This window comes from Prionailurus viverrinus, chromosome E2, assembly GCF_022837055.1.
Source record: "Prionailurus viverrinus isolate Anna chromosome E2, UM_Priviv_1.0, whole genome shotgun sequence".
NCBI classification, from domain to species: domain Eukaryota; kingdom Metazoa; phylum Chordata; class Mammalia; order Carnivora; family Felidae; genus Prionailurus; species Prionailurus viverrinus.
Window position 1 is genome coordinate 55080832 of NC_062575.1, and position 24579 is coordinate 55105410.

General features: G+C 61.8%; 3 protein-coding genes across 8 annotated transcripts; all 3 read right to left on the reverse strand.

Moving 5' to 3' along the window:
* Nucleotides 1–1850: 1850 nt before the first annotated feature.
* On the reverse strand, nucleotides 1851–10349 carry LOC125152589 (basic proline-rich protein-like). The gene is made up of 3 exons (XM_047834663.1): nucleotides 10325–10349; nucleotides 2387–5127; nucleotides 1851–2237 (listed from the first exon to the last, which is right to left on the reverse strand). The coding sequence occupies exons 1-2, from the start codon at nucleotides 10347–10349 to the stop codon at nucleotides 3326–3328; spliced, it is 1827 nt and encodes a 608-aa protein (XP_047690619.1). The 3' UTR covers nucleotides 1851–2237; nucleotides 2387–3325.
* A 6608-nt stretch (nucleotides 10350–16957) lies between these two features.
* JOSD2 (Josephin domain containing 2) lies at nucleotides 16958–20693 on the reverse strand. 4 transcript variants are annotated; one of them, XM_047836021.1, is made up of 5 exons: nucleotides 20538–20693; nucleotides 19779–19938; nucleotides 18149–18274; nucleotides 17318–17512; nucleotides 16958–17214 (listed from the first exon to the last, which is right to left on the reverse strand). In XM_047836021.1, the coding sequence occupies exons 2-5, from the start codon at nucleotides 19922–19924 to the stop codon at nucleotides 17115–17117; spliced, it is 567 nt and encodes a 188-aa protein (XP_047691977.1). In that variant the 5' UTR covers nucleotides 19925–19938; nucleotides 20538–20693; the 3' UTR covers nucleotides 16958–17114. The 4 variants fall into 4 exon arrangements, with proteins under 4 accessions (XP_047691977.1, XP_047691979.1, XP_047691980.1 ...); XM_047836023.1 differs by having other exon boundaries at nucleotides 19779–19941; nucleotides 20538–20689; XM_047836024.1 differs by having other exon boundaries at nucleotides 19779–19941; nucleotides 20496–20677.
* A 432-nt stretch (nucleotides 20694–21125) lies between these two features.
* Nucleotides 21126–24152, reverse strand: ASPDH (aspartate dehydrogenase domain containing). 3 transcript variants are annotated; one of them, XM_047836019.1, is made up of 7 exons: nucleotides 24125–24152; nucleotides 22701–22845; nucleotides 22372–22456; nucleotides 22131–22280; nucleotides 21827–22047; nucleotides 21599–21753; nucleotides 21126–21212 (listed from the first exon to the last, which is right to left on the reverse strand). In XM_047836019.1, exons 2-7 carry the CDS (start codon nucleotides 22757–22759, stop codon nucleotides 21169–21171), a joined length of 714 nt encoding a protein of 237 aa, XP_047691975.1. In that variant the 5' UTR covers nucleotides 22760–22845; nucleotides 24125–24152; the 3' UTR covers nucleotides 21126–21168. The 3 variants fall into 3 exon arrangements, with proteins under 3 accessions (XP_047691975.1, XP_047691976.1, XP_047691974.1); XM_047836020.1 differs by lacking the exon at nucleotides 24125–24152 and adding an exon at nucleotides 23257–23464 and having other exon boundaries at nucleotides 22701–22813; XM_047836018.1 differs by lacking the exon at nucleotides 24125–24152 and adding an exon at nucleotides 23257–23311.
* Between the last annotated feature and the right edge of the window lie 427 nt (nucleotides 24153–24579).

The window sequence follows — 24579 nt, forward strand, 5'->3', positions numbered from 1 at the left end:
TTCGGTCTCCTGTGCACCGCTTTGGAGATACTCTCTATGTAACCACGCAAATGTGTATGTAAATCGTCTTACAAAAAGTGCGTGGCTCTAGTTTTTTCCTCCCCTTGAAACCAGAGAGGTTTCCATCTTGGATGCAGAGTGCATGGCTGGCTTGGGGTTGAATTCATTGGCCCCTCGTGGATGGACCTTTGGGTGGTTTCACGCAGCACTCCAGGAACCCCCACGTGCCTGCCTCATTTTGGGCACACGCACGCGTGTCCGCAGGACACGCTCCCAGGTGGGGACTCGCCGGGGGCGGTCTCAGCCACCTCCTCCCTGTCACACTGGAGCTCTTCTTGCTGACTGTCCTCAATCCCACCTCCAGTTCAGACCCCCTTCCTGGTCTCCAGACCCAGAGTGTCCTCTCGGGGACCTCTGAGAGTCACTGCCACCTGTCTGCCCCCAGTCAGAGCTCCTCCAGGAATCCATACGCCGGCATGCGGTGCCGCCACCTACCTGACCTCACAGACCAGAGCGCTGCTGTGCCCTCCTCTGCTGTTCCTCCCTGCCTCACCCCTTCTCTGTCCCCATGGTCCCAGCCCTGGCCGCCTCCTCCTTGGCCTCATGAGGGGATTTCTGACACCAGGGCTGTCCTCACTTCTCCCCTGCTCTTAGCCTCTCCGTGGCTCCCCAGCACCCTCGGGACAAAGTCCCAGGGCCTCTGCCTTGCCTTTGAGGCCCAGTAGCTTTTGTTCTATTCCTCCTTTTTAGCCTCATTGATGAGCACCCCCCAGCCCTAACAGGTGAGTCCCTCAAATACCACCGGCCAGGCCGGAGGCACCCTCCACCCCCTCATAGCCTCAACCCCATTCTGTCCTCCCCCTCTCTCTCTCTGCCCCTGAGGAGCCCACTCTCTCCCTCCTCTGGCCTCCTGTCCTCTGGTCTGAGATGGGAGAGCACCTGCCAGGTAAGTGCTCAATAGAGGGGTTGCCTCCCTCCTGGGTTTCCTGCCTTGCCCTCTGGATGCCCCTCTTTGCCCCCCAAGATGTTACCTGCTCCCTGGCGTGTAGGAAACCCCTTTCCCACTCCAGGGTTTCATATTGTCATTTAGATACACTTAGGACAGAGTTGTAGGACAGGCACTCTTGAAATCTGTAAGGCTGGGGCACCTGGGTGGCTCGGTCTGTTAAGCATCTGACTTTGGCTCAGGTCATGATCTTGCTGGGTGTGGGTTCGAGCCCCAGGTTGGGCCCTGTGCTGACAGCTCAGAGCCTGGAGCCTGCTTCGGATTCTGTGCCTCCCTCTCTTTCTGCCCCTCCCCCCGCTGGTGCTCTGTCTCTCTCAAAAATAAATAAAAACTTTAAAAAGATAGAAATAAAATCTATAAGGCTAATAATGTAAGTATTTTAAAGACTCTCCTATGGCAAATTATGCCTTGTAGCAGGGACTTTGGGAAACAGTTCTGTAGCCTCCATTATTTAACCCAGTAGTGACTCTACAGTGAGCATCGGGGCCACTTACTGGGGCCTCTCTAGCTGTCAGTCATTCTCCTTTGCTGGCACCCACCTTCCATCTCAGCAGGACACAATGGTGTCCTTACAGGGGAAAACTCAACGTGGCCCAATTCCTAGAAACAGGCCGCCAAGCAACTTTCCTTTGTTTCTCCAGGAAGAGTCATGCTTGTATTTCTTTCCATGGCAACGTGGAAAGAATCCACCCATGGAATGACTTGAAAACGTGAAGGGTGGAGGTTTCAGTTGAAAACCAAAGAGCTTGCTGGGTATGATGTTTACGTATTGACCAGGAGTAAAAATTTTCACATTTTTACAGAATTTTGCAAATTTCCCGTTTCCCCTCCCCCCACCAACAGCTCTCCTCCCACCCACCCCTCCCCCCAAGCATTCCAGTCCCTGCAGGGTTTTTTTGTTTTTGTGTTTTTCCCGGCCATTCACGGTGCCTAATCCAGCCGGGTTGCAGTTCCGTCCTTTATCAGTAGGCGGCGATAAAAGGTTTCGCACCGCCAGAGAATACCTCCCAGGCCCATAGGATACTCCGCCGGATACTCTGGGGAGGTCAGGCCCACATGGCCCCTCTCCACGAAGAGAAGTGCCCTGCAGGGGGTGCTGTTGGCCCTTTGGGAAGGCCGGGGTCCCCACGAAGCCTCTGTCCTCGCAGATGCTGATCGTCGGGAACACCGGTGCCTGTGTTCTCATCCGTGAAACGGGAGTCGGGTGAGGTCCTCCCACGCTCCATGTCGCCTGAGGAAGAGAGGATTGTGGGGGGTTGGGGAGGGGAACGGGGCAGAAAGGAGGCAGCCTCCTTCCCACCATGCTCACCAAGCCCATCAGGGATCAGCAGAGTGGGGAAGGAGCAGGGTGGCCCAGCCAGTCCCTGCCCTGCCACTTACATGCTGTGGTCTCCAGGCACCTCACTCCCGGTCTCTGGCCAGCTCCTCGTTTCCTCCTTCCTGGGCCAGGGGCAGGCCTCCTTCCTCCGGGCAGTGTCCAGGGTCCAGGACAGGCAGAAAAGAGAGAGAAAAAGGGTGTCACACATGCCCTTGCACCTCGGGGGGCCGCAGGCTTCGCAGCCCTGCTTCGGGCTGTGCAGCCTCTTGCCACGAACGCGGCACAGATCCCCAGGTGGATGTCAGCTCAAGACTTCAGGCAGGGAGATGGGAGAGGAGCTCAGGGCCCCTGCGGGGGCCTGGGCGTGGAGGGGCCTCCCGGGAGACAAGGCTCAGAGGAAAGGAGGCCAGTGCGAGGGGAGAAGTCTGGGAGGGGAGAGAGAGAGAAGCAGCAGATTCAGAGAGGAGAGAGAGGAAAGAGGGAGAGAGATTGAAGGGGTGGGGAGAGAAGGGATGGAAGCCAGCAGGAGAGGGGAGCCGGGAGGAAAGAAGGGAAGAGAAAGCGCAGGGGGAAACACACGCAATGAGGAGGGGCACGAGGAAGGGAGACCGAGAAGACAGGCTGGGGGGAGGCCCGGAGAGAGAGGCGGGGAGAGGGGAGACGGTGGCGGGGAGAACGACGTCTGGGGAAGGAGAAGGAGGGAGAGAGGTGAAGGGAGAGAGTCGGAAGTGGAAGGGAACGCACGGGAGAAGACGGGCGGGGGCAGAAGACGGTCCGGGAGAGCAGGGGAGGGTGCGGAGCGGAGGAGCGAACCGGGAGCCGCGAGGCCAGACGGGGTAAGAAGGCAGAGACGCAGGGCGGGGAGAGCGGAAGGGGACGGGGAGGAACGGGGACAGCGACAGAGAAGGAGGGAGAGCTCGGCCAGGGCCGCGATGAGAAGGCCAAGGCGGAGCAGGACAGGGAGGAGAGCAGGCGGAGGAAGGGGGGAGAGCGGACGGGAACTAGAGACGAGAACAAGGGAGACCCGAGTGTGGAGAGCGAGCGAGCGAGCGAGCGGGCGAGCAGGCGGGATAGAGCGGGGCGGAGGAGGAGAGAGGCCGAGAAAGGAGGGGTGTGAGCGAGGGGCGGGGAGTGCCAGGCGCGCGTGGAGCCCGGAGGGGGTGGGGAGGTGAGAGGGGAGGGAGTGGAAGAAAAAGGATGGGGAGGAGAGAGCACAAAGCCGCGCTGAGAAGAGTGAGGGGGGCAGTGAGGGGCGGCTGGGGAGCGAGAGGGGGAGGGGAAGGGATGGGGGAGGGAGAGGGGGTCGGAAACACTGGCGGGGGGAGGGGCCCCCCCCCGCAGGGGCCGGGGCGCGCACGCGCACAGGTAGAAGCGCGCGGACGCAGAGGCACAGGCGCGCGCACACAGGCGCGTGCGCGCGCACGGGCCGGCCCTGACAGGCGCGTGCGCGCGCGCAGACTGGCAGGGGCAGGCACGCGCACGCCCAGAAGCCGGGGCCGGGGTCCGGTGGGGTGGGGTGGGGTGGGGTGGGGTGGGGGCCCGGCCCAGGCGAGGCGACCGGAGACCGAGGTCACACCCCGCTGCGGAGACGCCTCTCCCTCCTCGGCGCCCGGCCGCCACGCCGCGGGCGCTTCTGTCACGGAAGAAGTGTCACAGGAGACGAAGAAGTGACAGCCGGGAACACCGACAGCCCGGAGCCCACGGCGTGCGGAAGGAGCCGGGTGATGAAGGGGGCCGAAGGAACGACAGAGCCGGAGCCAGAGAAGAGGCAAGGGAGGCTGTGTCGCCTCCCGAGAGACGGGGCCCTTCCGGGTCGCCGGCAGTGTCCCCCGGCCCCGGGCGCGCGAGGAGCTGGAGACGGGCGGGCTGGCGGTCCCGGGACGTGACCTGACTGTCGCGAAATGGGACACCCAAAACACGGGGCTGTCTGTTCGGGGGCAGGAGACGGGTGTCACCAGCTCGTGGGGGCGACCGGCCAGGGGCCTCCCCGCTGTCGGAGGCGGCAGGGGGCCGGGGGCGCGGCCGGGGACCTGGGGGGAGGGGCAGATGTGGGGCCGAGAGACCGACGGACGGGACGGGATGAGGGAGACCCTCGGGGACGACGCCAGGCGGAGAAATGGAGAAGGAAAATGTTGGGGGGAGGGCGTGGAGGGGGTAGAGACGCAAGGGCGGGAGGACCCGGGCGGGGGCGGGGGGGGGGGAGACGGAGCAGAAAGAGGAGTAAAAAGTCCTTGAAAAGAAGGTACAGTGAAAAGCCGAGCGGGAGTGTGGACAGAAAGGGGGGGAGGATAGGAGACCCCATGGAGGGACGGTGGGGGGACAGCATCGGCGTGTGAGAGAGGGCCCGAGGCCGGGAGACGGGGAGGGGAGCAGGGACTGGCAGGTGGAAAGCAGGAGGGTGCTCCCCGAGCACAACCCGAAGAGCGAAGAGCGGGAGGTTGGCGCGAGAAGCAGATACGAGGAAAAGAAGCTGGAAGCGAAGGAGACAGGAGTAGAGGAAGAGGAGAGGCGCGCAGAGAAGCGGAGGGAAGTGGGGGGGGGGACCTGCCACACGGGGCCCCCAGAGCGGCCCCTCCTGTCCTGGGCGCTGCTGTGTGGATGCCACCTCCGTCCCCGTCGCCACCGCCTGGAGGGCAAAGGGAAGGGGTAGACGAGGGGGCGGAGTGAGCGCGGCGGGGAGGAGGGTATGGGGTGGGCTTGAAGTCCTGAGGGAAGGAGAGAAGCTTCCGGAGAGGGTGAGAGCCGCGGGGCAGGGAGCCAGACCGGGTGGGGTTGGGTGGGGGAGAGTGAAGAAGGACAGGAGCTTGGGTTCAGAATTGGGGAGGGGTGTGTGTGACGTAAAGAGTAACTCTGAGGAGCACGACGAGGGGAATAAAGAAAACCTGCGTGGGGGTGTGGGGGGAGGCCCAGCTGGGGACTGAAGGGAGAGGGGGAGGCAGAGGAGGAGGAGGGGGGAGGGAGGGAGAGGAAGAGGAGGAGAGGGAGGAGGGGAAAGGGGGAGAGCAGGAGGGGGAAGGAGACAGGGAGGAGGAGGGGGAAAGAGGAGGAGAGGGAGGAGGGGGAAGGAGAGGGGGAGGAGGAGGAAGAGGGGGAGGGGGAGGAGGGAGAAGGAGAGGGGGAGGAGGAGGAAGAGGGGGAGAGGGAGGAGGAAGAAGGAGAGGGGGAGAGGGAGGAGGGGAAGGGGATAGGGAGGAGGGAGAGGAGGAGGGGGAAGGATTCAGGGAGGAGGAGGGGGAAAGAGGAGGAAGAGGAGGAGAGGGGGGAGGGGGAAGGAGAGGGAGAGGAGGAGGAAGAGGGGGAGAGGGAGGAGGGAGAAGGGGAGGGGGAGGGGGAGGAGCAGGGGGAAAGAGACAGGGAGGAGGAGGGGGAAGGAGGAGGAAGAGGGGGAGAGGGAGGAGGGGGAAGGAGAGGGGGAGGAGGAGGAAGAGGGGGAGAGGGAGAAGGGGAAGGGGAGGGGGAGGAGCAGGGGGAAAGAGACAGGGAGGAGGAGGGGGAAGGAGACAGGGAGGAGGAGGGGGAAAGAGGAGGAAGAGGAGGAGAGGGGGGAGGGGGAAGGAGAGGGAGAGGAGGAGGAAGAGGGAGAGAGGGAGGAGGGAGAAGGGGAGGGGGAGGGGGAGGAGCAGGGGGAAAGAGACAGGGAGGAGGAGGGGGAAGGAGGAGGAAGAGGGGGAGAGGGAGGAGGGGGAAGGAGAGGGGGAGGAGGAGGAAGAGGGGGAGAGGGAGAAGGGGAAGGGGAGGGGGAGGAGCAGGGGGAAAGAGACAGGGAGGAGGAGGGGGAAGGAGACAGGGAGGAGGAGGGGGAAAGAGGAGGAGAGGGAGGAGGGGGAAGGAGAAGGGGAGGGGGAGGGGGAGGAGCAGGGGGAAAGAGACAGGGAGAAGGAGGAGGAAGAGGGGGAGAGGGAGGAGGGGAAGGGGAGGGGGAGGGGGAGGAGAGGAAGGGGATAGGGAGGAGGGAGAGGAGGAGGGGGAAGGAGAGGGGGAGGAGGAGGAGAAGCCAGACACCATCAAGACGGTGTGAGCAGAAGCAACTAGAAGGTAGTGTGGGGAGGAGAGCGGGTCAGAGATGATGCAGAGACCAAGTGGGTGGGGACAGGGGAACAGGTGAGAAAAAAGATGAAGAAGGAGACTCACTGAGACAGGGAATCAGAGACAGAGACTCTGTCTCTGAGAGAGAGAACGCCTGGGATGGTCTGAGAGATGGAGTGAGAGAGAGAGTCAGACAAAGTCTGCGAGTCAGACAGAGAGAGAGAGGGTCGGAGAGAGAAGAGTCTGAGGGAGAGGCAGGGAGAGTCTGAGAGAGGCAGGGAGAGAGACGGAGGGTCTGAGAGAGTCTGAGAGACAAAGTCCTAGAGAGTCTAAAAGAGAGACTGAGAGGCAAGGTCTGAGAGTCTAAGAGACAGTCTGAGAGAGAGACAGAGAGACAGTCTGAGAGAGACAGAGAGAGACAGCCTGAAAGAGTCTAAGAGACAGTCAGAGAGAGAGAGATAGTCTGAGAGAGAGCGACGAGTCTGAGAGAGAATCTGAATGAGAGATAGTCTGAGAGAGAGAGACGGTCTGAGAGACACCGAGTCCTAGAGAGTCTGAAAGAGAGAGACTCTGCGAGAGACAAAGTCTGAGAGAGTCCGAGAGAGAGAGTCTGAGAGACAGCGTGAGAGAGAGAGAAGAGAGTCTGAGGGAGAACCTAAGAGGGTCTGAGAGAGACAAAGTCTGAGAGAGTCCGAGAGACAGTCTGAGAGAGACAGACTGTGAGAGAGACCAAGTCTCAGAGAGTCCGAGAGAGATAGCCTGAAAGAGAGAGTCTGAGAGGCAGGGAGAGAGACGGAGGGTCTGACAGAAAGTCTGAGAGAGAATCTGAGGGAGACAAAGCCTGAGAGTCAGAGAGAAAGAGAATCTGAGAGGGTCTTAGAGAGAGAGAGATAGTCTGAGAGACAGAGTCCTAGAGAGTCTGAAAGAGAGACTGAGAGACAAGGTCTGAGAGAGACACGGTCTGAGAGAGTCTGAGAGAGACAGACTGTGAGAGAGACAAAGTCTCAGAGAGTCCGAGAGAGATAGCCTGAAAGAGAGAGTCCGAGAGACAATCTGAGGGAGAGAATCTGAGGGAGACAGTCTGAGAGAGACAGAGACAGTCTGAGAGACACAGAGTCCTAGAGAGTCTGAAAGAGAGAGACTCTGCGAGAGACAAAGTCTGAGAGAGTCCGAGAGAGTTTGAGAGACAGTGTGAGAGAGAGAGAGAAGAGAGTCTGAGGGAGAACCTAAGAGGGTCTGAGAGAGACAAAGTCTGAGAGAGAATCTGAGGGAGACAGTCTGAGAGAGTCTGAGGGAGAGGCAGGGAGAGAGACGGAGGGTCTGAGAGAGTCTGAGGGAGAGACTGAGAGACAAGGTCTGAGAGAGACACGGTCTGAGAGAGTCTGAGAGAGACAGACTGTGAGAGAGACCAAGTCTCAGAGAGTCCGAGTGAGATAGCCTGAAAGAGAGAGTCCGAGAGACAGTGTGAGAGAGAGAGAGAAGAGAATCTGAGGGAGAACCTAAGAGAGTCTGAGAGAGAGAGGCAGGGAGAGAGACGGAGGGTCTGAGAGTCTGAGAGAGTCTGAGGGAGACACGGTCTGAGAGAGTCTGAGAGAGACAGACTGTGAGAGAGAGTCTGAGAGACAGTCTGAGAGACAGAGAAGAACCTAAGAGGGTCTGAGAGAGAGAGGCAGGGAGAGAGACGGAGGGTCTGAGAGAGTCTGAGAGAATCTGAGGGAGACACGGTCTGAGAGAGTCCAAGAGAGAGAGTCTGAGAGACAAAGTTATAGAGAGTCTAAAAGAGAGACAGAGAGACACGGTCTGAGAGAGTCAGAGAGAACGAGAGAGAATCTGAGAGGGTCTGAGAGACAAGGTCTGAGAGTCTGACGCAGAGTCTGAGAGAGACAAAGTCTGAGAGAGAATCTGAGGGAGACAGTCTGAGAGAGTCTGAGAGAGACAGAGACAGTCTGAGAGACACCAAGTCCTAGAGAGTCTGAGAGAGACAGACTGTGAGAGAGACAAAGCCTGAGAGAGTCCGAGAGAGAGAGAAGAGAGTCTGAGGGAGAGGCAGGGAGAGAGACGGAGGGTCTGAGAGAATCTGAGAGAGAGGGACTGAGTCTGAGAGAGAATCTGAATGAGAGACAGTGTGAGAGAGTCAGAGAGACAGAGACAGAGAGAATCTGAGAGAGTCTGAGAGACAAGGTCTGAGAGTCTGACGGAGGGTCTGAGAGAGACAGAGTCCTAGAGAGTCTAAGAGAGACACTGAGAGAGACAAAGTCTGAGAGAGTCCGAGAGAGAGAGTCTGAGAGACACCAAGTCCTAGAGAGTCTGAGAGACAGTGTGAGAGACAGAGAAGAGAGTCTGAGGGAGAGGCAGGGAGAGAGACGGAGGGTCTGAGAGAAAGTCTGAGAGAATCTGAGGGAGAGACTGAGAGACAAGGTCTGAGAGAGTCTGAGAGAGACAGACTGTGAGAGAGACAAAGCCTGAGAGAGTCCGAGAGAGAGAGAAGAGAGTCTGAGGGAGAGGCAGGGAGAGAGACGGAGGGTCTGAGAGAATCTGAGAGAGAGCGACTGAGTCTGAGAGAGAATCTGAATGAGAGACAGTGTGAGAGAGTCAGAGAGACAGAGACAGAGAGAATCTGAGAGAGTCTGAGAGACAAGGTCTGAGAGTCTAAGAGACAGTCTGAGAGTCAGCGAGTCCTAGAGAGTCTAAGAGAGACTGAGAGAGACAAAGTCTGAGAGAGTCTGAGAGACACAGTGTGAGAGACAGAGAAGAGAGTCTGAGGGAGAGGCAGGGAGAGTCTGAGAGAGAGGCAGGGAGAGAGACGGAGGGTCTGAGAGAGGCTGAGGGAGACAGAGACAGTCTGAGAGACACCGAGTCCTAGAGAGTCTGAAAGAGAGACTGAGAGGCAAGGTCTGAGAGTCTAAGAGACAGTGTGAGAGAGAGACAGAGAGACAGTCTGAGAGAGACAGAGAGAGACAGCCTGAAAGAGTCTAAGAGACAGTCAGAGAGAGAGAGATAGTCTGAGAGAGAGCGACTGAGTCTGAGAGAGAATCTGAATGAGAGACAGTCTGAGAGAGACAAAGCCTGAGAGTCAGAGAGAGAGAGACGGTCTGAGAGACAGTGTGAGAGACAGAGAAGAGAGTCTGAGGGAGGCAGGGAGAGAGACGGAGAGTGAGAGAATCTGAGGGAGACAGTCTGAGACGGTCTGAGAGAGAGACTGAGAGAGACACGGTCTGAGAGAGTCTGAGAGACACAGTGTGAGAGAGAGAGAAAGAGACAGAGTCAGAGAGTCTGAGTCTGAGAGAGACAAAGCCTGAGAGTGAGACAGAGAGGGAGAGAGTCTGAGAGAGACAGAGTCATAGAGAGAATCCGAGGGAGACAAGGTCTGAAAGAGAGAGAGAGACAGAGAGAGAGAGTTTCAGCCAGAGAGTCTGGGACCGTGAAAGAGAGAGAAAGAGAGGGTCAGAGAGAGATCCAAGGAGAGAGAGAGAGATTCTGAGAGACAGAGCCTGAGAGACACAGAGAGATCCAAAGAGAATCTGACAGAGTCAGAGAGACAGTGTCTGAGAGAGTCGGAGAGAGAGACTGAGAGAGACAGAGTCAGGGAAAGAGAGAATGCGAGAGAGACAAAGTCACAGAGAGGGTCAGAGAGAGGCGAGAGAGTGAGAGAGGCGGCGAGAGAGCCGCGTGGCAGCCGCTGGCGGGGGGGGGGGGGGGGGGGGGGGGGGGGGGGGGGGGGGGGGGGGTCTGACCGAGGCGGACTGGAGGGCGGGGGTGGGGCGGACACTGGAGCGAGCAGGGGGGGAGAGGGAGGGAGGAAGGCCCCCCTCCCCTTCCGATATTTTTCGGTGTGGCCATCGGCTGGGGGGGAGAGGGGGAGGTAGTAAGGCGCCCCCTGCCGCGGGCACCCGCTGCCTCCCCGGTTCCCTTCTAGCACTTTCTCTCTTGCTGTCTCTCTCAGCCTTCATTCAGTCCCCTTGTCGCTCCCCGACACCAGAGAGTGGCCGTCACCCACATCCGCTCTTTTCTCTAATGAAGGAATCCAACCGGAGCCCGGATTTGCGGTCACCGTGGCTGCGAGGGGCCCGACACGGCCTGCGCTTCTGCAGTGGTGGTGACAGGACCCCCCCCGCCCCCCCAGGGCCCCGAGATCCCTTCTGCCTGGAACTGAGAAGGAAGAACAAGAGAAAGGAAGGCAGGGAGGCGAAGGGCCGGGAAGGGGCAGGGCGGGGCCGAAGGTGGAAGGAAGGAGCCGGCTCAGCGTGGGCGAATGACCCAGCACTCAGCTGGTGCTCCATCAGTGCCCCTTCCCTGTCCCGTCGCCGGCAGCACTGAGAGCAGGAAGGAAGCGAAGAGGCAGCAGAGGGGAAGGGGGAGGGGGAGGGGGAAGGAGGCAGTGAGCGGGGGGGGGGGGGGGGGGGGGGGGGGGGGGGGGCTGTGCTTGTAAAGAGCCTGGCACACAGTAGGTGCTCGAAATGCCCATTCCCGTCTCCAGGAGCGAGGAAACACGTCGAAAGAAGGGGAAGAGACCACCGTAGCAGAAAAACGGGAGGAAAGACAGCCTAAGGAGAGACAGAGTCATTGGTGGCAATTGCTGGGCATACAGTAGGTGCTTATTAACTGATAGTTCTTTTCCCAGGAGAAAGAAGACAGGGAAGCGTAGGCTCCAGCAGAGAGAATAAACAGGAGAAGTTGTGAGGGAAGGAGACAGTGTATGTAGAACAGCGGGCACACAGTAGGTACTTAATAACTGCCCATTGCCCTCCTTGGTAATGAGCACACAAGCAGCCAGGAGGAGGGAAGGAAGCAGAGAGGGAGAGAGAAGGAAGAACAGAGGCAGTGAAGCAAGCCACGGCAGTGAGTGTAAGTGTATGCGTAGGAGCGGCACACAGCAGGTGCTTAATTCATGCCTATCTCCTTCCCCGGGAGAGAGCAGACAGAGCAGAGAGGAGGGGGACGAGCTAGAGCAGAGAAGGAGCCCGGGAGAAGCGAGTGTGTAGGTTAGGCTGTGGGTACCCAAGAGGCACTCAATAAATGCACCTTGTCTTCCTAGGGGCAGAGAGAGAGAACAAGAGGAAAAGGAAGACGCAGGCACGGGCGAAGGGAAAGGAAGCTTGGCTGAGGTCGAGGGCAGAGGAGGCCGTGAGGGTGGCGGACCGGAAGGAAGGAAGGAACCTCAAGAGCTGGCAGAGGAGAGGAGGCACAGGCGGAGGTAGTGCAGGCAAATCATGGGGCACACAGGAGGTGCTCAGTAAATGCTCCTTCTCTTTCCCAAAAGAGGGCCCAGGGAAGGGAGAAGCCTGGCAGAGCGAGAGGGACAGGGAAAAAGAGGCAAGAGGAGATGAGATGGAATGTTAATTGCCTGGCATACAGTTGGTGCTCCCTAGTTGCTTGTCGTCTTCCCCAAGGAAGAGCTGACGGAGCAGAAAGAAGGAGAAGTCAGAAATGAAGGAACAGGGAGAATTGAGGGGGGAGGAGAGCGTACGGAGATTGTCTGGCATACAATAGGTGCTCAGTAAGTGCCCGTTCCTTCTCTGGCAGAGAGCAGAAAGCAGCAGAAACCACAGGTCAGTGAAATAGCAGGGTGAGAGGACAGCGGAGGAAGCACAGGCGGTTGTTTGGCACGCCATAGGTGCTCGGTAAATGTGTGTTCTTTGCCTTGGAAGAGAGCAGAGAGCCCAGAAGGATGCGGAGGGGACAGAGGAGAGACAGGGGGGAAGGGGGTGAAGAAGGTGTGGGGGAAGGGAGGGAAGATGTGTAAACTACCCAGCACACAGTAAGTGCTCAATATGTGTCCATTCCCTCCCCCGGGAGGGAGGGAGCCGAAGGTCAGAAAGGAGAGAGGGAAGAAAGGAATCAGGGGAGGAGAAAAGTGTGTGGTTGAGGGAGGAGACAGAGTTTGTAGGTTTCCCAGCACACAGTAGGTGCCCCACAAATGCGCATTTTCAGACGGATCGGGAAGAAGTGCAGGGAATGGGGCGGGCGGAAGGGACAGCAGAGCCAAGAGTATCAGGTGAGAGGCGGTGTGTGGAACTTGCCTGACAAACACTAGGGATTTAAAAATGCCCGTTTCCTCCAGGAATGGGAGCCAGACGCTGGACGCTCCGGGAGAACAGGCGGAGGGTCCAGGGGAAGGGGACAAGAGGGTGCGGGGGAGGCCAGGAGGCGTCTCACGTCCTTACGGCTCGTGCCCTGGAAACGCTTGTCCCCTTCCCTGGCAAAGCAGAAAGCAGGCTGGGAGGCCAGAGGGAGGAGGATGGGGGAGAAGGGGGAGTCTGAGGGTGGAGGCCCCTCCCCTGGGACCCAGCCCACCCTCCAGCTGCCGGACTGGAGCGGGGTCGGGGACAAGGGCGCATTGTCCCGGGCCTGACAGGGCCTGGGGGTGGGGGGTGGGGGGTGGGGTGGGGTGGGCTGGGCTGCTCAGCTGTGTCAGGGGGGCGGGGCGCTGCCCGGTCTCCGTTTCTGGGTCTCTGAGTCCCTCTGTGTCTCCGCGTCTCCCCACCTCACTGTGTGTGTCTCTGGGCGTCTCTGCCGTCCCACAGTCTGTCCCACCTCTGAGTCTCTGGCCCCCCTGTTTTGGTCTCTGTTTCACTGACTCCGGGTGTCCCTCTGCATCGTCTTTCTCTCTCTCTCCCCAGCCTCTCGGCCGGTCTCTCAGCCTCAGTTTCTTGCTGTCTCTGGGAGGGAGGCCCGCCGGGATCGGGTCGGAGGAGTGAGGAAGGAAAGGAGGAGGCCAGGGGAGCGAGAGAGTGAGGACAGAACGGCTTTATTGAGCAGAAACCGCAGCAGAGGGCCTGGCGGCCTCCGACGGGGGCTGGAGGCGGGAGGGGGCAGGAGACGACAGGGTCGGGAGACGGAGACAGACGGAGGGGAGAGGTGGAGAGAGACAGAGAACGAGAGACTGAGGCCCAGCGACGTGGGGGAGGGACGGAGAGAGGGGCCCAGGGGAGAGGTCGGTGGGAGGCAGAGTCCGATGGAGAGAGGCGGGGAGGGAGAGGGAAAGACGAGGAAGAGAGAGACACAGAAGCGAAGATGAGGGAGAAGAGCGACAGGGACGAGGGGCCAAGATTTAGAAAGGGGAGGGGGAGCCACGGAGAGTGAGAAGGACAGAGCTGGGAAGGAACGGAAGACGGAGGGAGAAGGAAGGAAGGAGCGGGGCAGGGGGAAGAGGAGGAGAGAGACTGACCGACAGACGGAGGGAAGCGGGGAGAGAGGGAGGGAGACGGGGACAGAGAGAGAGAGAGAGAGAGGGCCCAGCCGCTGGGCAGACCGCGGGGAAGTCGAGGAAGGCGCGTGGTCCCTCACCTGGCGTCAGCGGCGGCCGTCCCCCAGGCCCATCTGGGCAATTTAAGGGGCGCCCTGGGGGCGGGACCACTCCCGCCACCGCCTTATCTGGTCAGCCCCGGGCTCCCAGAGCTAAATCGGGCCTCAGCTGTCAGCACCGGGGGGCGCGGGACAGCTGTCACCCCCACCCTGCACCTGCCGCGTGACTGCGGCCCCCCTTCCCGAAACGAGGCGGGGCGGAGAGGCCCCCGCGGGTCTGCGTGGTGCGCCCCCAATGGGCGGCCTAGGACTCCGGGGAGCCCCTCACCACCGGGAGCTCTGGGACCCGCCCGGCCGGGCGCCCCGGGGCAAGGGACAGCCTGAGCCAGGCCTTGTTCCCGGGAGAAGTGGCGGCCTCGAAGGTGAGGGCTAGTGGGGGTGCAGGGCGCATGCTGCGTGGTGAGGGGCAGACAGGAAGCACTGAATCGGTGCGCAGGCCCGGGAGGGGGGCTGAGAGCAGGCGGGGAGGGGAGGGGAGGGGAGGGAACGCCCGACCCCCGCCCCTCCCCAGGTCCCACCCGGTGCTGCGGCTCCTCGCTCGGACCATATTAGGCCACAGCGGAGAAGGCACCTGGGGAGGTCACTCAGGCCCAAGAATAGAAACACTCAGGGAGTCCCGCCAGGCTGTCTGGGACCGGCACGGGACAGGCGACAGGCACAGAGGGCAGGAGGGGGCCCGAGATGGCGCAGGGAGATGAAGGCTGATAGAGACACAGAAACATCCAAAAAGAGAGACCAAGAGAGGGACACCGAGGGAGGGAGGGAGACCCGGGTGTGGGACAGCGAGCAAGCTGAAGAGGCACAGAGGGGGCAGGGTGGTGTGGGCGCCGCCCCCGAAGGTGGGGTGACCCAGGACCCCAGCCGGTTCTCTCTCATGTGCTGTTTGACTTTTCACTTTACAAGTTGCCCTTTGACCTCTGGGAGTCTTGGGAACCAGAGGCGCCAAGCCCAAGTCCCACATGTCAGGCTGGCTTTATGAGGGCGACCTGCTGTGTCTGCACCCCGCCTTCTTTCGGGTGTCAGGGCTTAGCTTGTGTCCTTGGAAGAACTTGCTGTCCGTCCGGGTGGACCCAGCCTGAGGCCTGGTCAGGGACACACACCCTGCGTCTCCCTGCCCATGGCCTCCCTGTGCCTCTGGGTCCCCCATTTCTGCCCACCCCTAAAAGAGGACCCCACCTTTGCCCAGGCCCCGCTCTACCTGCTTCCCTCCCTGGGCTCACACACACTCATGCCTCCCGGGACAGACCCCCGAAGCCATCTCCTGAGCCCCTGACCCGGGTCTCCCTCCCCCGATGTCACCTAGTCTGTCACATCCCTTATATCCCACTGAGCTCAGCCTGTCCCCCAGACCTCAAACCTCTCCTCGTCTGTTGGGGGTGGCCCTCCACTGTCCCAGGGTCCCAGGGGTCTGGCCCTCATTCCTCCCTTTTGCCTCCAGAATCGCCGGACTGTGTCCCTCTTCCCCTCCCCAGGGTCTGGACTCAGGCCTCTGTCCTCTCCCATCTGGACCCTCAGCCTTCTCCCAGGCCTCCTGGCCGCCAGGCTGTCCCCACACCATCCCCAAGGGGGCTTTCTGAGCCCAGGACTGACCTGTGCCCCCTCCAGCCCCCCCCCCCCCCCCCACTGTCCTGGACCAAGTGCAGCCCTCAGCGACCCCTTGGAGGCCTTGTGGCCTGGCGGGGACCCACCCTCATCACCTGTCAGTAACAACTGCCCTCCTCGGATTCCAGGTTTCACTGAGAGTTCTTTCAGGTTCTGGAATGGCCCCCTTCCCTCCCACTGGCCCTCTGGAGAGCCCTCTTGGCCTTCTGGAGCCAGCAACCTCAGGTTCCCCCATCTTCCCCTGGCCCCTGAAGGTCCCCCTTAAAACACTCCCCCCCACCTCCAACTGGGACGGCGTGCTTCCTGTCCTCTTATGTCTTCCTCCCAGCCTGAGAGCAAGCGCCTGGCTTCAGCAGCACAGGCCAGACCCAGAAGTAGGGCCAGGGAGCCATGTGAACGGCTGACAGGACAAGGACAAGGAAGCGGCAGGGGCAGCGAGGGATGGGGGGATGGGGGACGACAGGCCCCCGGGGAAAAGACCCAGAACAGGAGGGGGGTCCTGCTCAGGTGAGAATGTGGAGAGAAGACACCTAACTGGTGCCTGTCCTCCTCAAATCCACGAGGGACCGACCGTCTTCCCCCTGTCACCTCCCTGCCCAGCGTCGCTCCAGTCACACCAGCCTCCTCAGGGCCTTTGCGCTGGCTGTTCCTTCAGCCTGGAATGCCTTTTGCCCGCACCTCCCCGCAGCTCCCTCCTTCTCGGAGAGGCCCTCGGTGCTAGAAGAATCCTAACCAGTGTACTGGTTCCTGCGGCTGCTCGAACAAAGCCAGTGCCTTAAACAACACACATTTACTCTTTACGCTTGTGGCCGGAAGTCTGGTGAGCCTCCCTGGGCTGGAGTCCTGGGCAGGGCTGATCCCCCCACCCCGGGGCCCGGGAAGAATCCGTTTTTTTGCCGGTTCCGGCCCCTAGAGGTGGCTCCGCTTCCCGGCCGTGGCCCCACTTCCAGGCCGTGGCCCCTTCTGGTCTTCGAGGTTGCCGGCCACGTGGCATCTCTGACCTGCTGCCTTCTTTCTGAATTTCCTGCCTCCTCCTCCACCTGTAAGGACCCTCACAATTGCCTCGGGCACCAGGATAATGCAGGATAATTTCCCTGCGTTCAGGTCAGTGGATTAGCGACCTTTGCAGCCCTTTGTCACCTACCGGAGCATATTGGCAATTCCTGGCAATTCCGGGGGTCATCTTTTGGAGCAATTGATGGGGGAGAATTGAGAATCAAGAAACTTGTTTTCTCCTCAGCACTTATCCCATCGATCATTCTAGAAATGTTTGTTTTGAGAGTGAGCGAGCTGGGGAGGGGCAGAGAGAGAATCCCAAGCAGGCTCCACGCTGAGTGTGGCAGCTGATGCAGGGCTCGATCCCATGACCATGAGATCGGGACCTGGGCCGAAAATCAAGAGTCGGAGGCTCAACTGACTGAGCCACCCAGGCGCCCCACTGAACATTCTACATTGTTCCCGGTCTCTCCCACCAGCTCACAAGGATGGGTCTTTGTGCTGTTTTCTGCTGTGCTACAGACGAGGAAACTGAGGCCCAGGGAGGTAGGCAACTCCTACGAGCTGGCGAAGCCGGGAAGTGGTGGAGAGTCGGCGCCTGGGCTCCGGGCTCCCGGCAGTGCCTGCCTGGCTAACGGCCTCTCTGGTAAACGGGAGTAACCGGAGGCGAGGGGCCCCCCAGGCGGATGCGGGCCAGGCCGGGAGCAAATCAGCAGATTTATTGAGGCAGCAGCGGCATTGGGGAGCAGGGGGTGCGGAAAAGGGGCTGGGCCTCCGCGGGGTCCTTCCCTGGCGTTCAGGAGCCAGACGTGGATGCACGGGGACCGCATGGACGGTGGCCTGGTTCTCTCCTCCGCGGGGTCAGTCTGTCCGCAGCCAGCAGCCCTTCTCCTCCACCTCCTTGGTCACCACCAGCAGCACCTCGCACAGGCCCTGAGCCAGTGCCCCCGCCAGGAAGGCCCTGGGCAGAGAAGCGAGGAGACTGAGGCCCGGGGGCCCGCGCGCTGCCTCCTGGGGTGGGGGAGTCGGTCGCCGAGCCCCAGCCCGAGTCGCCTCCCCCTCACCTGACGCCGTCCTCGTCCCCCAGAGCCTCAGGCGCCCGCAGCTTGGAGTCTAGGTTGTAGTAGACGCCGTCCACCTGGCGGAGGGCCACCCAGTGCCGCCGGCGGAGCGGCAGGGACAGCAGCCCCAGAGACATGGGTGAGGGCAGGTTCAGGATCAGTCCCAGCACTTGGGGCAGGGCCAGCTGGGACAGGGGCCTGTGCGGGAGGGGTGGGGACGCCACCGTCTGGGTCCAGTGCTCAGCGAGCACCTGCCGGCCCAACGTTACTGAGCTCACGGGACCCAGGCTGGCGCGGCAGCAGTGGCCCCCCGAGCCCGCCCAAGGACTCTCCTCGGCGCCCCCTTCGTCTCCTCCCACTCGCCCACCACCCAGGCACCCAAACTCCCAGCCGTCTAACAACCACCCCCGCACCCAGCTGTCCGTGAACTGTCCACCCGAACATCATCCGCCTAATGACGCAACCGACCAGCCAGCCACCAACTCGGCTTACTCACCATCCTCCCGAGTCCGCATCCACTCGGAACCCGTCCATCCATCCAATTAACTACTCAACCACCTATTTGCTATCCTTTATTCACTCAACCACTCCTCTGCCCATCCCCCCCCCCCAACCACCTACTCAACACGTCCAACTACCCTTTTACCATCCACTCGGTCACCGGATGACCATCTCCCAACCCGTCGGCCTGCCCTCCATCCAGCACCCACCCGTGCCGACCTTCCCCCCGTCTGCCCCTTCTTTCTTCCCTCCTGCCCACCGGTTCCCCTCCTGCTGTCCCACCGCACCCATGTGCCAGGCCCAGCACACATGATGAAGCGCTTGGGGTCCCACCTCCTTCGGTCCCACCACACGGTGGCCAGGCCCAGCCCCTGCAGGGCGGCCATGATCACGTTGACGTCATAGTTGCCGGTGCCCAGGAGGCTGCGATGGGGATTCAGCCGGGAGTCTGGGGCCAACCTGGGCGGGGGAGGGTCAGAGCCTGAGATGGGGCCCCTGCAAAGGTCTCATCCTCCCCACAACGCAGGAGAGTCCCGGGGCCCTTGAGTCAGCCAGCCTTTGGACTCTTCCCTTTCCGCAGCCGCGTGGCTCATCAGCCCCAAGCCTGATTCCTCCTGTCCCCGACTCTCTCTGCCCCGTCCCGTAACCACATTTCCCCCCGCTCAGGTCTCGTCCTCCTCCACCTGGACCCTCATCCAGCCTCCAGCCTCCCCTCCGATCCCAGGGGCTCTTTCCACACCTGACACTGACCCCACCGCTCCCCTGTTCCCTGCCCTCCCTGGTGCCTTGTCACCCCAGGATAAAGTCCTAGTCCCTCAGCTGGCCTCCTAGCCTCAGTCCCGCCCCACCCCCTCCCAGCCACCTGTCCCCAACCACATCTCCTGTGCTCCCCTCTGTCTTTCCTCCTGCTATCCCCCAGCTCAGGGGGCCCACCCCGCCACCACTTGGCTCTCTGGGTCCTGCCTTCTCCAAACAGTGGCACCTTTGTTCTTTCTCTGGGCCCTTGGTGGGCAGGGCAGGGGGAGGGGCCGGAGAGGAAAAGTCTGTGTATTATTTTCCTGTGCATCTGTTTCCCTGGCCTCTCTCAGGGCAGGGCTCACACTGGACTCATCTCTGGGTCTCCAGCATGGCCTTGGTGTGAAAGAGTTGATGGATCCCTGTCGTGAATGACAGAGATGAATAAATTCTGCGATATTCAGTTTGAGGGGCTGGGACTCTGCCTGCGGATACTGGGGGTCCACGGGAGGGCCGTAAGAGTGGGGAAGACAGGGTCATCTCCGGGTGTAGCATCGTGTGCGTTACTGGCAGGAGGGAGGATCTGGGAGATGATGGGTTTGAGCCAGGGTGGGAGCTGCGGGGACAGAGAGGAGACAAGGCAGAGCAATACTAAAGAAGGGATGTTTGACATCTTGCATGGTGAGGAGGAACATTCCGGGCTGCTGAGAGAAGGAAGCTGTGCCAGAAAGAAGGCATAGCCCGGAGGGATCGTAGTAGGGCTCATTTGGGGACTGGGGAGGCATCTGGTTTGGGGGGGTACAGTGAGATGGGACACTGCAGAGGAAGGTGGGGCCCAGAGCATGCAGGGCCTTGGCTATTAGGCTGCATGACTTGGGACTTCTCCCAGGGCTGCTGGGGAGCCACATGAGGGCTGTGAGGGAGGGCAGGGTCAGCACTGGGGCCGTGTGTGGCGCGGACTGGCAGAGAAAAACCAGAAGCTAAGAGGCTGGAGGGGATGAGGGTCCAGATAAGGGAAGGGGAGGCCTGGGCTGGGGCTGGGGCCGGGGCCATGGCCAAGGACGGGTGTGAGAGGCAACCTCTCCATCTCTCAGTCCCGGGGTTCCCCAGGTGGGTGCTGGGGCAGCAGAAAGCCCCGGGGCTCTGTCCCAGCCGTGCCCCGAGACCCGGGGGGGTCGCTCTGCCCGTCAGCCCTGTGTCTCCAGGGGTTAGGGCGGGTGACGGTCACCTCTTGCAGATCTCGTCGGCAGCCTCCTGGCTAAAGAGCTGCTGCTGCAGAACGTTGTTGAGGGCGTGGACGGCACACAGCTCCAGGCGTTGCCGCTCGTGATAAACGGAGGGCCGGCTCGGCTGTGCTCCTGGGGCCTGGGACATACCGTCCTCGGCTCCTGCTTGGGGGTGGCGGGGGGGAGGAGAAGGTACTCAGGGGCTTGGGATCTGGAGGCCCAACCTGCCCGCGGGCCCTGGGGGGCACTGCCACTGAGCTGGGGTCTTAGGGCAGCCTGAGGGGACAAGAGGCCCCTGACCCTGCTCCCCAGGTGCTCTCCTGACAACAGGGTACCTCCATCCCCCATTACTAGGAAAAAGGCTGTCCTACTCACCTAGCAACAGAGGACCGCCCCCCCCCCCCCCACATCCCTAAGAGAAAGGGTCCCTCCGGTGGTCACCTAGCAACCTCCCTCCCCTGTCCCTAGGTAACAGGCACCCTCTCTGGTTACGTAGCAACAGAGGACCCCCGCCCCACTAGGTAACAAGTCTCTTCTCTGGTTACTTAGCAAAGGAGAAATCCTCCTCCCCTGTTTCTAGGTAACAGGGTCTCTTCCAGTCGCCTAGCAACAGAAGACTCCCCTCCCCTATCAAACAACCGGGTTCTCTTCTCCCATCACTCGGCAACAGGGCCCCCTCCCCGGACACCAAGGAACAGAGCCCTTTCCCCGACCCGTACCCCAACCACGGCGCTCGCCCGTTGCCTGGCAACGCCCCTCACCCCGCCTGCCTCTCTGCTCCCCGAAACCAGGGGCTCCCGCATCCCCCTGGGCGGCGGCTGTGGGTTCCGAGTGCGGGGCGGGCAGCACGACGCTGACTGGGCGGCCGCGACACACACAGCTCCCGGCGGCCCCCGCGTGCCCCGACTACAGCTTCCGGCGGCCCCCGCGAAGGCCCTTTGCCCCTCACGCAACTTCCGGGCAGCTTGGCCCGGAAGTCCACTGCCGCCCCGAGAACGCGGAGCTGCAATGCCATTCCCGCGGTGAATCCCGGAAATATGCGGTGCAGAGGCCCGCCCCTTCGCGCACGGCCGCGCCCCCTGGTGCTCAGAGGATTCTGGGAAATGTAGTGGGTAGGCTCTCGCGATAGCTTCCGGGAGTGTAGCTTCCGGGAGTGTAGCTCACGCGAGTGCTCCTCCCCTGTGATGGCGCCAACGCTAGTGTGAGATCGCCGCGTGACGTCACAGGACGGCAGCAAGGGACCGGAGACATCAGGGCTTGTAGGGAGAAGAGTCTCCAATATTTACTGAGCCAGGAGGAAGGGCCGGGGTAACCGAGGCCAGGGCAGCAGCGGGCTGGTAGTGGGGGGCCGTAAATGAGACGAAGATGTCCACTAGGGAAGGAGGCGGCTTCTCAGCAGAGATGGATCCCCGGCCTGGAGGGGAGCTGGCAGCAGCCTGCGGGGGAGATATAGGGACTAAAAGGCTGGGGCAGAGAGATGAGGAGGGGCAGACACCTGGGGGCAGGGACAGACCAGGGTGGGGGTGGAGGAAGATCTAGAGAGAGGGACTGAGACCGAAAGGGGGACAGAGACCTGGGGGATGAACAGAGACACGCAGCGAGAGAGGTGGTAGGGTCCCAGCGAGAGGGGGACACAAACTCAGAGAAAGGAGGCTTGGACAGAGATAGATACATAAGGATTCAAAGTCGTGGACTAGAAGGTGGAGACACAGAAGTAAAGATCAGTCAGCAGAGACCGAATCAGATCTGCAGAACCAGGCAGGGGCGGAGACCCAAGCTCCGCAGAGCACGGGGCGGGCAGGGCTTGGGGAGGGGGCCGCACCCAGGAGGCTGCGCCAGAATGCGGTAACGGTGGCAGAGCCCGTGACCGCGCCTGGCTCTGCGGGGTTCTCCCTGTGGGTGTGCACGGCGAAGCTTCGTCCTGTGGGGCCCGGGGGGCCAGTCAGCTCCACGTCCACCACGTGCATGTCTGCGAGGCTGGGGCAGGCAGGGCGGTCAGTGTGGCTGGCCCGGTCCCAGCCCGAACCCCAACCCCCACACCTTAGCTCACCTGAGGTCAGCCACAAGCACTCCAACCACGCGGTCAAAGCCCAGGCTGGGGGCAGCCAGGGCAGCGGCCGCCATGGTATTGGAGTTGCGGGGGGCGAAGGGGCAGAGGCCGCGGACGGGACCTTCATAGAGCACCGTGCGATGCTCAGTGCTGCGCACTGCAGCCAGCGGTCCCTCAAGCCGGAAACCATCGGGGTGCGTGGCCATGGTGACACGAAGACTCTGGAAGTGACAGCCAGGGTGAGGGGATCGGGGGTCTCTGGAGGTCCCCCTCTGGATCGCCGGGGAGCCCAGCGGGCCCTCACCTGGAGGCCCCCAGCTGCGTCCAATCTGGTGATGTCCTCAGTGCCCCACAGGGCCCCCCGGGCCACAAACACAGCATGGTCCCAGCGGTGCGAGGCCTCCAGGAGCTGCTGCTCTGTGGCCTGATCAGCCAGGGCTGAGGGGGACCCCACCTGGGGCGGATGGAGGGGAGGGGGTCTGAGGTCAGGGGATGGATGCCACTTCGGGGTGACGTGGGGCCAAGGCAGACTGGGCAGGGCTCACCAGGAGATTGGCGTGACGCAGGATTTGTGCCCCAGATTCCTGGATTATTTGGGGATGGGCCACTTCCACTACAAGGTCGGGGTGCCTGGGAGAAGGGAGAGATGGGGGAGGGTCTTGGAGAGGTGTCGGACCTCTCCTCCTCAGATTCCCTCAGAGTCTCTGGAGGCCTGTCCCTCTTCACCCTGGCCTGAGAGGGGAAGCAGAATGGACAGGCTTGTCCCGCTTCTGGTTTGGCCCGGAGAGAGTGAGAGACTGGCCTGCGATCACAGCACCTAAGGGAGGCCAGGACAGGAGCTCCAGGGAGCCCCACTCATGGTGAGATCACTGACCTCTCCCCGAGGGCAGCGAGGTTTTGGAGCTGCAGGGAAGGAGGCACGCTCCCTGCCATTCGTCCCGGGTCGCGGTTCCAGACAAAAACAAGTTCGAGGCCCAGTTCTGGTCCCTGAGTCAGCAGGTGAGAAACAAGGGACTGTCCTGGGGAGAGGAAGGGAGACCAGAGAGAGGGGACTGGGACCCAGAGGGAGGGAGACAGAGAGAGGGGACAGAGACCCAGAGGGAGGGGGACAAGGACAAGGACAGGAGGGAGGGAGAGAGAGACCCAGGGAGCGAATGCCAGAGATGAGGGAGGGGGTACATGGACGCAGGGGGCGGGTGGGGGGGCACACAAAAACTTGGGTGGAGGACAGAGAAGCCGGAAGGCGGGACAGGCGGGGCAGACACCGAGAGAGGGGAGGAGGCCCCGTGGGGTCGGGGGAGTGGAAGATACTTAGACACAGGCAGAGCCGGGGCACAAAGACACGGACGAAGGTGTGTTTGTGGAGGGCACGGGGTTTTGGGGGCTTCAGAAAGAGGCCCGGGAAGGGGCCCAGAGGGTCAGTGACTCACCAAGGCGGCCGTAGCCCACCACCCCGACTCTCCTCGGGACCCTGTCAGAAGCCATGACCCTGAATCTGAGCTCTGGCAGCTGCTCACCGCCCCCGTCCCCTCCAGGCCTGGGCAGTGGCTGATCTTTGGACGTTGGACCCTTGATCCTCTCCAGAACCTTCCCCTCTCCCCACAGTGGCCCGGCGGTGGCGGCGGCGGAGAGGGTGCAGGTTCGCCAGGTGGGGGTGGGTGAGAATCCCGGGGCAGTAGGCGCGAGGACTTGGGGTTCCGGGGCCCCGGGGGGCCCTCACCTTGCCCAGCCCCTTCCTTCCTGCATTCTACCTCCTCCCTTTCTGCTGATGTGGAAAATTTCCTCTGCAGTCCCCAGCCCCCCTTTCTGCCCGGCCACGTTGTCATGGAAACCGTATCCTGCCTGGGGTGGGGGCAGAGAGGGTTGGGAGTGAGGGAGAGGAGACGGTGTTGGGGACTCTGGGCTCTCCGTCCCTTGCTCCTGCGTTTCCGGCCCTGTCCTTGGCCCTGCCGCGCCCCCGCCCAGCCCCATGCCTCGCACCCTGTTTCTTGTCTACCTCCCTCCATGGTTTCCTCCCTTGGTTCTCTGTCCCTGACTCTCTCCTTCCCTCCTGTCGCTGTCTCAAGGCCTCTCCCTGGACCTCCAGCCCCGCCCCATCTTCTCTGGGCTGGTGGCCATTCCGTCCCCGGCTGGGCCAGGCCCACATCTCCTGCCCGCCCCGAGTTCCCAGGGAGGCCGGGCCTGGTCTCCGCGCCCCATCTCCCCACAGGCAGCAGGAGCTGGAGCCCGGCTCCTCCCAGCTTCCACCACCAGCCCTGTCCCAGTCTGCTCGGCCCTCAGTTCACCTTGACTTCTCACCTTTCACGCACCCTTCTTCCAGCCACGATGCCATCAGCCCCCACCCCCCCATCTTGTATTCTCACTCCCACACCAGGTCCTCCCCTCCCCCGACTCCCAGTGACCAAGGAGAAGCCCGTGAGGCCTGGGGAGACCCCCCAGGTCCCCCCCAAGTGAGGCCCGGCCACCGCACCCTGCAGGTGCCTGGCACTGGAGATGGCGGAGGCTGCGGCAGCGCGGCTCCCCGCCCCCAGCCGCCACCTGGTACCCGCCGCAGTGTTGCCATGGCAACCAGGATCGCACCGAACGAGGACGGGAGAGAGAGCATGAAAGGAGCGACGGGGGAGCGGGACTCAGAGTCCCGGGTCGACAGGCAGGGGCAGACAGACGCAGACAGACAGGGCCGGAGACCCCAGAGGCAGGCGGCTGTCAGGTCCCTAAGGGAGGAATTTGCTTTTGGAGCCCCAGGTGGGGGA

Excerpts from the sequence above, each read along its gene's own strand:
- LOC125152589 (XM_047834663.1), bottom strand. The coding sequence starts at position 10,349 with ATGTGGGTGACGGCCACTCTCTGGT. Across the intron at positions 5,128-10,324 it reads GGTGACGGCCACTCTCTGGT|CTCCTGTCCTTCTTCACTCT; the intron begins GTCGGGGAGCGA and ends TCTGAACCCAAG.
- JOSD2 (XM_047836021.1), bottom strand. The coding sequence starts at position 19,924 with ATGTCCCAGGCCCCAGGAGCACAGCCGAGCCGGCCCTCCGTTTATCAC. Across the intron at positions 18,275-19,778 it reads GCCGACGAGATCTGCAAGAG|GTTGGCCCCAGACTCCCGGC; the intron begins GTGACCGTCACC and ends TCCCCCGCCCAG. Across the intron at positions 17,513-18,148 it reads GTGTGGTGGGACCGAAGGAG|GCCCCTGTCCCAGCTGGCCC; the intron begins GTGGGACCCCAA and ends CCTCCCGCACAG.
- ASPDH (XM_047836018.1), bottom strand. The coding sequence starts at position 23,311 with ATGGCTTCTGACAGGGTCCCGAGGAGAGTCGGGGTGGTGGGCTACGGC. Across the intron at positions 22,846-23,256 it reads GGTGGGCTACGGCCGCCTTG|GACAGTCCCTTGTTTCTCAC; the intron begins GTGAGTCACTGA and ends TCCTCTCCCCAG. Across the intron at positions 22,457-22,700 it reads CTCGCTGCCCTCGGGGAGAG|GCACCCCGACCTTGTAGTGG; the intron begins GTCAGTGATCTC and ends CCCTTCTCCCAG.